Below are 11953 nucleotides of genomic sequence, written 5' to 3' on the forward strand. Positions count from 1 at the left end.
TGAAAGCTCTCACGGACACCCTTGAAAGCTCTCACGGACACCCTTGAAAGCTCTCACGGACACCCTTGAAAGCTCTCACGGACACCCTTGAAAGCTCTCACGGACACCCTTGAAAGCTCTCACGGACACCCTTGAAAGCTCTCACGGACACCCTTGAAAGCTCTCACAGACACCCTTGAAAGCTCTCACGGACACCCTTGAAAGCTCTCACGGACATTGTTCAACGAAGAAAAAGTACAATCACCCTAAAGCAACCAGAAAACAGATTACAGCTTCTGTTCTCTTAGTCATCCCTGATGGTGACTCACTGTGCTGTTCTCTTAGTCATCCCTGATGGTGACTCACTGTGCTGTTCTCTTAGTCATCCCTGATGGTGACTCACTGTTGTCCTCTTAGTCATCCCTGATGGTGACTCACTGTGTTGTCCTCTTAGTCATCCCTGATGGTGACTCACTGTGCTGTTCTCTTAGTCATCCCTGATGGTGACTCACTGTGCTGTTCTCTTAGTCATCCCTGATGGTGACTCACTGTGCTGTTCTCTTAGTCATCCCTGATGGTGACTCACTGTGCTGTTCTCTTAGTCATCCCTGATGGTGACTCACTGTGCTGTTCTCTTAGTCATCCCTGATGGTGACTCACTGTGCTGTTCTCTTAGTCATCCCTGATGGTGACTCACTGGGCTGTTCTCTTAGTCATCCCTGATGGTGACTCACTGGGCTGTTCTCTTAGTCATCCCTGATGGTGACTCACTGTGTTGTTCTCTTAGTCATCCCTGATGGTGACTCACTGTGCTGTTCTCTTAGTCATCCCTGATGGTGACTCACTGTGCTGTTCTCTTAGTCATCCCTGATGGTGACTCACTGTTGTTCTCTTAGTCATCCCTGATGGTGACTCACTGTTGTCCTCTTAGTCATCCCTGATGGTGACTCACTGTGCTGTTCTCTTAGTCATCCCTGATGGTGACTCACTGTGCTGTTCTCTTAGTCATCCCTGATGATGACTCACTGGGCTGTTCTCTTAGTCATCCCTGATGGTGACTCACTGTGCTGTTCTCTTAGTCATCCCTGATGGTGACTCACTGTGCTGTTCTCTTAGTCATCCCTGATGGTGACTCACTGTGCTGTTCTCTTAGTCATCCCTGATGGTGACTCACTGTTGTTCTCTTAGTCATCCCTGATGGTGACTCACTGTTGTCCTCTTAGTCATCCCTGATGGTGACTCACTGTGCTGTTCTCTTAGTCATCCCTGATGGTGACTCACTGTGCTGTTCTCTTAGTCATCCCTGATGATGACTCACTGGGCTGTTCTCTTAGTCATCCCTGATGGTGACTCACTGTGCTGTTCTCTTAGTCATCCCTGATGGTGACTCACTGTGCTGTTCTCTTAGTCATCCCTGATGGTGACTCACTGTGCTGTTCTCTTAGTCATCCCTGATGGTGACTCACTGTTGTCCTCTTAGTCATCCCTGATGGTGACTCACTGTGCTGTTCTCTTAGTCATCCCTGATGATGACTCACTGTGCTGTTCTCTTAGTCATTCCTGATGGTGACTCACTGTGCTGTTCTCTTAGTCATCCCTGATGGTGACTCACTGTGTTGTACTCTTAGTCATTCCTGATGGTGACTCACTGTGTTGTACTCTTAGTCATCCCTGATGGTGACTCACTGTGCTGTTCTCTTAGTCATCCCTGATGATGACTCACTGTGTTGTTCTCTTAGTCATCCCTGATGGTGACTCACTGTTGTCCTCTTAGTCATCCCTGATGGTGACTCACTGTGCTGTTCTCTTAGTCATCCCTGATGGTGACTCACTGTGCTGTTCTCTTAGTCATCCCTGATGGTGACTCACTGTGTTGTTCTCTTAGTCATCCCTGATGGTGACTCACTGTTGTCCTCTTAGTCATCCCTGATGGTGACTCACTGTTGTCCTCTTAGTCATCCCTGATGGTGACTCACTGTTGTCCTCTTAGTCATCCCTGATGGTGACTCACTGGGCTGTTCTCTTAGTCATCCCTGATGGTGACTCACTGTGTTCTCTTAGTCATCCCTGATGGTGACTCACTGTGTGGTCCTCTTAGATGATGACTCACTGTGCTGTGGTCTGACTGTCCTGTTCTCTTGGTCCACAGTGGTCTGACTGTCCTGTTCTCTTGGTCCACAGTGGTCTGACTGTCCTGTTCTCTTGGTCCACAGTGGTCTGACTGTCCTGTTCTCTTGGTCCACAGTGGAGACCTTCAGGTGACGGCCAGTGGCCACAGTACCTTCTCGACGGCCCAGAAGGCTGTTGGGAAAGACAACTTCACCCTCATCCCTGAGGGAACTAACGGCATCGAGGAGAGGCTAGCCATCGTCTGGGAGAAGGCTGTGGTATGTTTTGTTGTTTATTTTCTAAAGGTTTATTTTTTGTCATTGTATGCTTTACAGGGAAATAAAGAGTTTTTGTAGTTGGCCTGATTCAAAGTGATCCTGCAGCTGTATATATGATCTGGAGGCAGCAGTTTAGACAGCTAGACCACCATAGGACACCCCTGTTTCTGTTGTTGTTGTTACTTCTTCTTCTTCTTCTTCTTCTTCTTCTTCCTCTTCTTCTTCCTCTTCTTCTTCCTCCTATTCTTCTTCTTCTTCTTCTTCTTCTTCTTCTTCTTCTTCTTCTTCTTCTTCTTCTTCCTCTTCTTCTTCTTCCTATTCTTCTTCCTCCTATTCTTCTTCCTCCTATTCTTCTTCTTCTTCTTCTTCTTCTTCTTCTTCTTCTTCTTCTTCTTCTTCCTCTTCTTCTTCCTCTTCTTCTTCCTCCTATTCTTCTTCCTCCTATTCTTCTTCTTCTTCTTCTTCTTCTTCTTCTTCTTCCTCTTCTTCTTCCTCTTCTTCTTCCTCCTATTCTTCCTCTTCTTCTTCCTCCTATTCTTCTTCCTCCTATTCTTCTTCTTCTTCTTCTTCTTCTTCTTCTTCTTCTTCTTCTTCTTCTTCCTCTTCTTCCTCCTCTTCTTCTTCCTCTTCTTCTTCCTCCTATTCTTCCTCTTCTTCTTCCTCCTATTCTTCTTCTTCCTCTTCTTCTTCCTCTTCTTCTTCCTCTTCTTCTTCCTCTTCTTCTTCCTCCTATTCTTCTTCTTCCTCTTCTTCTTCCTCTTCTTCTTCCTCTTCTTCTTCCTCCTATTCTTCCTCTTCTTCTTCCTCCTATTCTTCTTCTTCTTCTTCTTCTTCTTCCTCTTCTTCTTCTTCTTCTTCACTGGTTTCACAGTGATGCGATATGTCTTTAACAGTAACGTCTTTGCATTGTTGTATAAAAGACAGCTCTCTCCTGATCGTGAAGAGGATGTGTTGTTCTGTATTCCCCAGGCAACAGGCAAGATGGATGAGAATGAGTTTGTTGCGGTGACGAGCACCAACGCTGCCAAGCTGTTCAACCTGTATCCTCGTAAAGGAAGGATCGCTGTGGGGTCAGACGCAGACATCGTGATCTGGAACCCCAAGGAGACCAAGACCATCTCAGCCGCGACCCACGCACTGGTACACACACACACACACACACACACACACCCTCCCTCTCTTTCACAGTCAACCTCCAGACATCATTCAGACATTCCTCTCCAATGTGTCTGTCTGCCTGTCAGGGAGGAGTTTTGTCCGTCTGTCTGTAAGGGTGTGATGATGATAATATCATGTCTGAGCTGGATGTTCATTATTCTGTCCTTGTGTGTGTTTCCAGACAGTGGAGATTAACATCTTTGAGGGCATGGAGGTCCGGGGAGCCCCGGTGGTGGTGATCAGCCAGGGGAAGATCGTCCTGGAGGGGGGAAAGCTGAACGTCACAGAGGGCTCTGGACGCTTCGTACCCAGGAAGGCTTATCCTGACTTCATCTACAAGAGGATCAAAGCACGCAGCAAGGTAGGAGAAGAGAGAGGAAGGCTAACCAGGGTAGGAGAAGAGAGATGAAGGCTAACCCAGGTAAGAGAAGAGAGATGAAGGCTAACCAGGGTAAGAGAAGAGATAGGAAGGCTAACGAGGGTAGGAGAAGAGAGATGAAGGCTAACCAGAGTAGGAGAAGAGAGATGAAGGCTAACCAGGGTAAGAGAAGAGAGATGAAGGCTAACCAAGGTAAGAGGAGAGATAGGAAGGCTAACCGGGGTAAGAGAAGAGATATGGAGTCTAACCAGGGTAGGAGAAGAGAGATGGAGGCTAACCAGGGTAGGAGAAGAGAGATGGAGGCTAACCAGGGTAGGAGAAGAGAGATGAAGTCTAACCAGGGTAAGAGAAGAGAGATGAAGGCTAACCAGGGTAAGAGAAGAGAGATGAAGGCTAACCAGGGTAAGAGAAGAGATAGGAAGGCTAACCAGGGTAAGAGAAGAGATAGGAAGGCTAACCAGGGTAAGAGAAGAGAGATGAAGGCTAACCAGGGTAAGAAAATAGAGATGAAGGCTAACCAAGGTAAGAGAAGAGAGAGGAAGGCTAACCAGGGTAGGAGAAGAGAGATGATTGCTAACCAGGGTAAGAGAAGAGAGATGTAGGCTAACCAGGGTAAGAGAAGAGAGATGAAGGCTAACCAGGGTAAGAGCTAGGGGCTAACAACCAGCAGTGTAAGAGAAGAGCGATGAAGGCTAACCAGGTTAAGAGCTAGGGGCTAACAACCAGCAGGGTAAGAGAAGAGAGAGGAAGGCTAACCAGGTTAAGAGCTAGGGGCTAACAACCAGCAGGGTAAGAGAAGAGAGATGAAGGCTAACCAGGGTAAGAGCTAGAGGCTAATGCTTGCAGGGTAAGAGCTAGGGGCTAATGCTTGCAGGGTAAGAGCACAGCAGGGTAGGAGATAGTGGCTAATGTTAGCAGGGTAAGAGCTAGGGGCTAATGCTTGCAGGGTAAAAGCACAGCAGGGTAGGAGATAGTGGCTAATGCTAGCAGGGTAGTACAACCATTCAGCTGTATAATTTTTCAAAGCCCGCTGCAGAGTAAGAGATAAAGTCAGAGAACCAGTGAAAGGTAAGAGCTGGGAGCTAAAGAGGAATACGAACAATCCATCCTCAAATGGCCCTGTCATTATCCTGTTGCAGAAGTCACCTAGAGCGAGAGGTAAACTTTACAGACAGAGGCCTGAAACTCTACCACATTAGGTTTTTAAGAAACTGTGCTTTTGAAGTGCACTTGCAGCCATTTAAACACTAACGGCTAATGGCTAACGGCTAATGGCTAACGGCTAACGGCTAATGGCTAACGGCTAACGGCTACGGTCTAATGGCTAACAGCTAATGGCTAACGGCTAAGGTCTAATGGCTAACAGCTAATGGCTAACGGCTAAGGGCTTATGGCTAGTTAAGAGTGTGATAGTATAAAGGTCCATCGCAACTTGTGCTTTTACAAATGTGGCATAACTCTCTTTCCACCCTTTACTTACTGTATATTACACAGTAAATCACTTTTTAGTGAGGCTACATTAAGGCTACATTATCCTCTTAATTACTTTATCCTTTACATGACATTCACCTGACATTCTCTTCAGATGCTTGCCAATCTACATGACCCTTTACATGACATTCTCTCCAGATGGTTGACAATCTACATTTTCCTAACATGACATTCTCTCCAGATGGTTGACAATCTACATTATCCTAACATGACATTCTCTCCAGATGGTTGACAATCTACATTATCCTAACATGACATTCTCTCCAGATGGTTGACAATCTACATTATCCTAACATGACATTCTCTCCAGATGGTTGACAATCTACATTATCCTAACATGACATTCTCTCCAGATGGTTGACAATCTACATTATCCTAACATGACATTCCCTCCAGATGGTTGACAATCTACAATACCCTTTACATGACATTCTCTCCAGATGGTTGACGATTTCTATTATCCTTTACATTACATTCTCTCCAGATGGCTGAATATTTACATTATCCTAACATGACATTCTCTCCAGATGGTTGACGATTTCTATTATCCTTTACATGACATTCTCTCCAGATGGCTGAATATTTACATTATCCTTTACATGACATTCTCCTCCCTCTCTAGATGGCTGATGCCCGTGGCGTCCCCCGAGGGAACTATGATGGACCGGTCCATGATGTCATCAGCATGACTAAGTCAGTGCCGGCCACTCCCTCCAGCAGGGGGCCCCAGTGCCCAGGGAAGGGCCCCCTCGGCCCCACCAGGAACCTGCACCAGTCTGGTTTCACCCTATCCGGTATGGGTAAGCTTCGTCTACTATTTACTGGGTGTGGATGTTTCTCCTCACTTTTTTAATTGAACCTTTATTTATACAGGGTTATTCTCATTAAGATCAAATCTCTTTCACTCTCTGGAAGTACCAGACAGGAAACTGCACATCTCCTTTTGTCTTGATGTCAGGGCTGTATTATTTAATTATTTATTTGTCCATCCTTTTCTCTCGGTGTCTCTGTCTATAAGCATCCTAATCTCTCTCCACCTTCTCACTCTCTCTCCCTCTCTTCCACTCTCTCCGTCTTCCTCCCTCTCCTTCCTTCTCTCTCACTCTGACCATCTCACTCCCATTCCCTTGTTTCAGCCAATCATCTTTCTAATTGGGAGTCCTGTTTTATCCTGTCAGTCTTATTACAGTCTAACTTCTAGCTCTGTTTACTGTCTCTGTTGAACCACACAGGACCAATTATAGCTACAGTATAGCTGTAGTTACATCTAAGGTCAGGGCTTTGGGAAGCTGTACAATGGTTATTTCAATCATAGTTATACTGTCTTACTCCTATCAGAACCCAAAATGTACTCAATTGTTTGTAACGGATCTTTGTTCTTGTTCTCCGATACAGGAACTCAGATTGACGACCACATCCCACGACGCTCAGCACAGAGGATCGTGGCGCCACCCGGTGGCCGCTCCAATATCACCTCCCTGTCGTGAACCTGGGAGCTCCTTGCTCCTCACGTCTGCTGTAGGGAGAAAAATAAATCAACTACTGTAGCAACAACCAACTACATCAATCAAAACAAATCTCACCCGGCTTCCAGAACTAAACTCAACAGTGAAACCTGAACATGCAATCCTCTTCTCAGATACAACTGTAAAACAGTATACAGCATAGAACTACAATTACCATTGTCATTCTATTTCTATGGTAGACACACCAACTGATAAAACCCACTAACTTAGTACTTTGATCTGTTATCCTTTATCAATATTGTGATCAATTCCTCAAATCAATTTATCTCATCACCCATCAATAGTCAACTGTCCCTGTCAGATCTCCATAGCATGCAGCTTAAACAGTCTCTGTCTCCTCAGTCAGATAACCGTCTCTCTCATCGTCTCCTCAGCTTCACTATAGCTTTACTAACATGGTGATACATGAGTCCTAGATGAAAGTAGTTCTCTTTAGACCACAGAATGCCTCTCAGCTCTCTCTCTCTCTCTCGTCGTAGTGATGCCTGCTTCTGCTTTCGCTTCAATGCTTCTAAGAAACTCTGTAGTTGAGTCCAACATGGATCTCTATTCCCTAGATAGTGCACTAGAGGACAAAAGTAGTGCGCTATCTAGGGAATAGAGGGCCATTTCAGACTGACGCGAACTTGTTGTCTCTCTCTGTTGTTATTTAGTCATGGCTGTAGGCTATTTAGGCTTCATCTTACCGTCCCTTACTGTTATATGCATGACTTTTCCTCTTCATCGTTACTCATTACAAATACAACAAGGAAAATAAGTGCGTGTTACTGTTACTGTGAACAGACTGTAGGGACAGTCCTCTAGTCACGCTTGTCTTACTATTATTATGATGTTTTATCCCAATGCAGGTGAGCTAACTCTGCTTCCATGGTATATTCAGTCAGTCAGAATAACAACTTCACCAATCCTTCTATTCAGTCAGTCAGTCAGAATAAGAACTTCACCAATCCTTCTATTCAGTCAGTCAGAATAGGAACTTCACCAATCATTCTATTCAGTCAGTCAGAATAGGAACTTCACCAATCCTTCTATTCAGTCAGTCAGTCAGAATAAGAACTTCACCAATCCTTCTATTCAGTCAGTCAGAATAACAACTTCACCAATCATTCTATTCAGTCAGTCAGAATAGGAACTTCACCAATCCTTCTATTCAGTCAGTCAGAATAAGAACTTCACCAATCCTTCTATTCAGTCAGTCAGTCAGAATAACAACTTCACCAATCCTTCTATTCAGTCAGTCAGTCAGAATAAGAACTTCACCAATCCTTCTATTCAGTCAGTCAGAATAAGAACTTCACCAATCCTTCTATTCAGTCAGTCAGAATAAGAACTTCACCAATCCTTCTATTCAGTCAGTCAGAATAAGAACTTCACCAATCCTTCTATTCAGTCAGTCAGAATAAGAACTTCACCAATCCTTCTATTCAGTCAGTCAGAATAAGAACTTCACCAATCCTTCTATTCAGTCAGTCAGAATAGGAACTTCACCAATCATTCTATTCAGCCAGTCAGAATAAGAACTTCACCAATCCTTCTATTCAGCCAGTCAGAATAAGAACTTCACCAATTCTTCTATTCAGTCAGTCAGAATAAGAACTTCACCAATCCTTCTATTCAGTCAGTCAGTCAGAATAAGAACTTCACCAATCCTTCTATTCAGTCATTCAGAGTAAGAACCTCACCAATCCTTCTATTCAGTCAGTCAGAATAAGAACTTCACCAATCCTTCTATTCAGTCAGTCAGAATAGGAACTTCACCAATCCTTCTATTCAGTCAGTCAGAATAATAACTTCACCAATCCTTCTATTCAGTCAGTTAGAATAGGAACTTCACCAATCCTTCTATTCAGTCACTCAGAATAAGAACTTCACCAATCCTTCTATTCAGTCAGTCAGAATAAGAACTTCACCAATCCTTCTATTCAGTCAGTCAGAATAAGAACTTCACCAATCCTTCTATTCAGTCAGTCAGTCAGAGTAAGAACTTCACCAATCCTTCTATTCAGTCAGTCAGAATAAGAACTTCACCAATCCTTCTATTCAGTCAGTCAGAATAGGAACTTCACCAATCCTTCTATTCAGTCAGTCAGAATAAGAACTTCACCAATCCTTCTATTCAGTCAGTCAGTCAGAGTAAGAACTTCACCAATCCTTCTATTCAGTCAGTCAGAATAAGAACTTCACCAATCCTTCTATTCAGTCAGTCAGAATAAGAACTTCACCAATCCTTCTATTCAGTCAGTCAGAATAGGAACTTCACCAATCCTTCTATTCAGTCAGTCAGAATAAGAACCTCACCAATCCTTCTAATCAGTCAGAATAAGAACTTCACCAATCATTCTATTCAGTCAGTCAGAATAGGAACTTCACCAATCATTCTATTCAGTCAGTCAGAATAAGAACTTCACCAATCCTTCTATTCAGTCAGTCAGAATAAGAACTTCACCAATCCTTCTATTCAGTCAGTCAGAATAAGAACTTCACCAATCCTTCTATTCAGTCAGTCAGAATAAGAACCTCACCAATCCTTCTAATCAGTCAGAATAAGAACTTCACCAATCATTCTATTCAGTCAGTCAGAATAGGAACTTCACCAATCATTCTATTCAGTCAGTCAGAATAAGAACTTCACCAATCCTTCTATTCAGTCAGTCAGAATAAGAACTTCACCAATCCTTCTATTCAGTCAGTCAGAATAAGAACTTCACCAATCCTTCTATTCAGTCAGTCAGAATAAGAACTTCACCAATCCTTCTATTCAGTCAGTCAGAATAGGAACTTCACCAATCATTCTATTCAGCCAGTCAGAATAAGAACTTCACCAATCCTTCTATTCAGCCAGTCAGAATAAGAACTTCACCAATTCTTCTATTCAGTCAGTCAGAATAAGAACTTCACCAATCCTTCTATTCAGTCAGTCAGTCAGAATAAGAACTTCACCAATCCTTCTATTCAGTCATTCAGAGTAAGAACCTCACCAATCCTTCTATTCAGTCAGTCAGAATAAGAACTTCACCAATCCTTCTATTCAGTCAGTCAGAATAGGAACTTCACCAATCCTTCTATTCAGTCAGTCAGAATAATAACTTCACCAATCCTTCTATTCAGTCAGTTAGAATAGGAACTTCACCAATCCTTCTATTCAGTCACTCAGAATAAGAACTTCACCAATCCTTCTATTCAGTCAGTCAGTCAGAGTAAGAACTTCACCAATCCTTCTATTCAGTCAGTCAGTCAGAATAAGAACTTCACCAATCCTTCTATTCAGTCAGTCAGAATAAGAACTTCACCAATCCTTCTATTCAGTCAGTCAGTCAGAGTAAGAACTTCACCAATCCTTCTATTCAGTCAGTCAGAATAAGAACTTCACCAATCCTTCTATTCAGTCAGTCAGAATAGGAACTTCACCAATCCTTCTATTCAGTCAGTCAGAATAAGAACTTCACCAATCCTTCTATTCAGTCAGTCAGTCAGAGTAAGAACTTCACCAATCCTTCTATTCAGTCAGTCAGAATAAGAACTTCACCAATCCTTCTATTCAGTCAGTCAGAATAAGAACTTCACCAATCCTTCTATTCAGTCAGTCAGAATAGGAACTTCACCAATCCTTCTATTCAGTCAGTCAGAATAAGAACCTCACCAATCCTTCTAATCAGTCAGAATAAGAACTTCACCAATCATTCTATTCAGTCAGTCAGAATAGGAACTTCACCAATCATTCTATTCAGTCAGTCAGAATAAGAACCTCACCAATCCTTCTATTCAGTCAGTCAGTCAGAGTAAGAACTGCACCAATCCTTCCAATCAGTCAGTCAGAATAAGAACTTCACCAATCCTTCATGTCTATATAGGAGGTACAGGGAAGCCCATATCATCTGTATATCTGTGTTTTTGTCTTTATAGCACAGCCATGTTCCACTGTCATCGTGTGACTTTATATTTTTTGTATATAAAGACCAAACATCCTGGTGCTTTGAAACCCTAGCCTGGTTCAGCCATACTGAATACTCCACTGACTTGGTGAAACAGAGCATAGCAGTCAGGATTCCAGGCTATCGAACACCCACGTTGTAACCAGGGATACACAGGGATACGTGGAGCTGTCAACAATAAAACAGTGGTTTTAAAAGTCTTTTGCTTTAAAAAAAAAAACCTGACTCTTATTTGTAATGATTTTATTTAATTTTATACCATTTCCTTTCTCTCTCTTTTTGTAGACTTCACGTTTGTACTTTTACATGGTCCGGTTGAGAAAGTGAACTTTTTTATTTTGTTTTGTTTGTTGCCTAAATAGACATCAACAACATTACCGTTGTTCTTGTTCAACAGTGTTGTAACTCGGTCAGTCTTTGGAAAGGTTGTTTGCGTTCGTTAAGTGGTCCATTTTTTGTCTTTTTCTACTGTTTCTGTGTCCAATGGAAATAGGATTTGTGTCCCGAAAGCTAATGTAAGCATGTCCTGAATAAAGTTTGAGGGGGGAAAAGTGTAATTGGTTTATATTTGTTATTTGTAATGACAACGTCATAACATGTCTTATATACAGTTGATGTCGGAAGTTTACGTACACTTAGGTTGGAGTCATTTAAAAGTCGTTTTTCAACCGCTCCACACATTTATTGTAAACAAACTATAGTTTTGGCAAGTTGGTTAGGACATCTACTTTGTGCATGACACAAGTAATTTTTCCAACAATTGTTTACAGACAGATTATTTCACTTATAATTCACTGTATCACAATTCCAGTGGGTCAGAAGTTTACATACACTAAGTTGACTGTGCCTTTAAACAGCTTGAAAAATTCCAGAAAATTATGTCATGTCTTTAGAAGCTTCTGATAGGCTAATTGACATCATTTGCGTCAATTGGAGGTGTACCTGTGGATGTATTTCAAGGCCTACCTTCAAACTCACTGCCTATTTGCTTGACATCATGGGACAATCAAAAGAAATCAGCCAAGACCTCAGAAAAGAAATTGTCTGGTTCATCCTTTGGAGAAATTTCCAAACGCCTGAAGGTACCACGTTCATCTGTAC

General features: G+C 42.7%; 1 protein-coding gene across 4 annotated transcripts in view; it reads left to right on the forward strand.

The window, feature by feature from the left end:
• Positions 1-6888, forward strand: part of LOC139396431 (dihydropyrimidinase-related protein 2-like) — a 33853-nt gene extending 26965 nt beyond the window's left edge. For 2 of the 4 annotated variants that reach the window (XM_071143471.1, XM_071143474.1), the window contains exons 10-14: positions 2225-2366; positions 3336-3506; positions 3706-3885; positions 6017-6194; positions 6790-6881. In XM_071143471.1, the coding sequence (XP_070999572.1) occupies positions 2225-2366; positions 3336-3506; positions 3706-3885; positions 6017-6194; positions 6790-6881 (763 nt within the window). Of the gene's footprint in view, positions 1-2224; positions 2367-3335; positions 3507-3705; positions 3886-6016; positions 6195-6626; positions 6765-6789 lie in introns of those variants that run through there. The other 2 variants (XM_071143472.1, XM_071143473.1) reach the window with 2 other exon arrangements.
• The last annotated feature ends 5065 nt before the right edge of the window (positions 6889-11953 follow it).

The sequence above is a fragment of the Oncorhynchus clarkii genome, unplaced genomic scaffold (assembly GCF_045791955.1).
Source record: "Oncorhynchus clarkii lewisi isolate Uvic-CL-2024 unplaced genomic scaffold, UVic_Ocla_1.0 unplaced_contig_13012_pilon_pilon, whole genome shotgun sequence".
Lineage (NCBI taxonomy): Eukaryota > Metazoa > Chordata > Actinopteri > Salmoniformes > Salmonidae > Oncorhynchus > Oncorhynchus clarkii.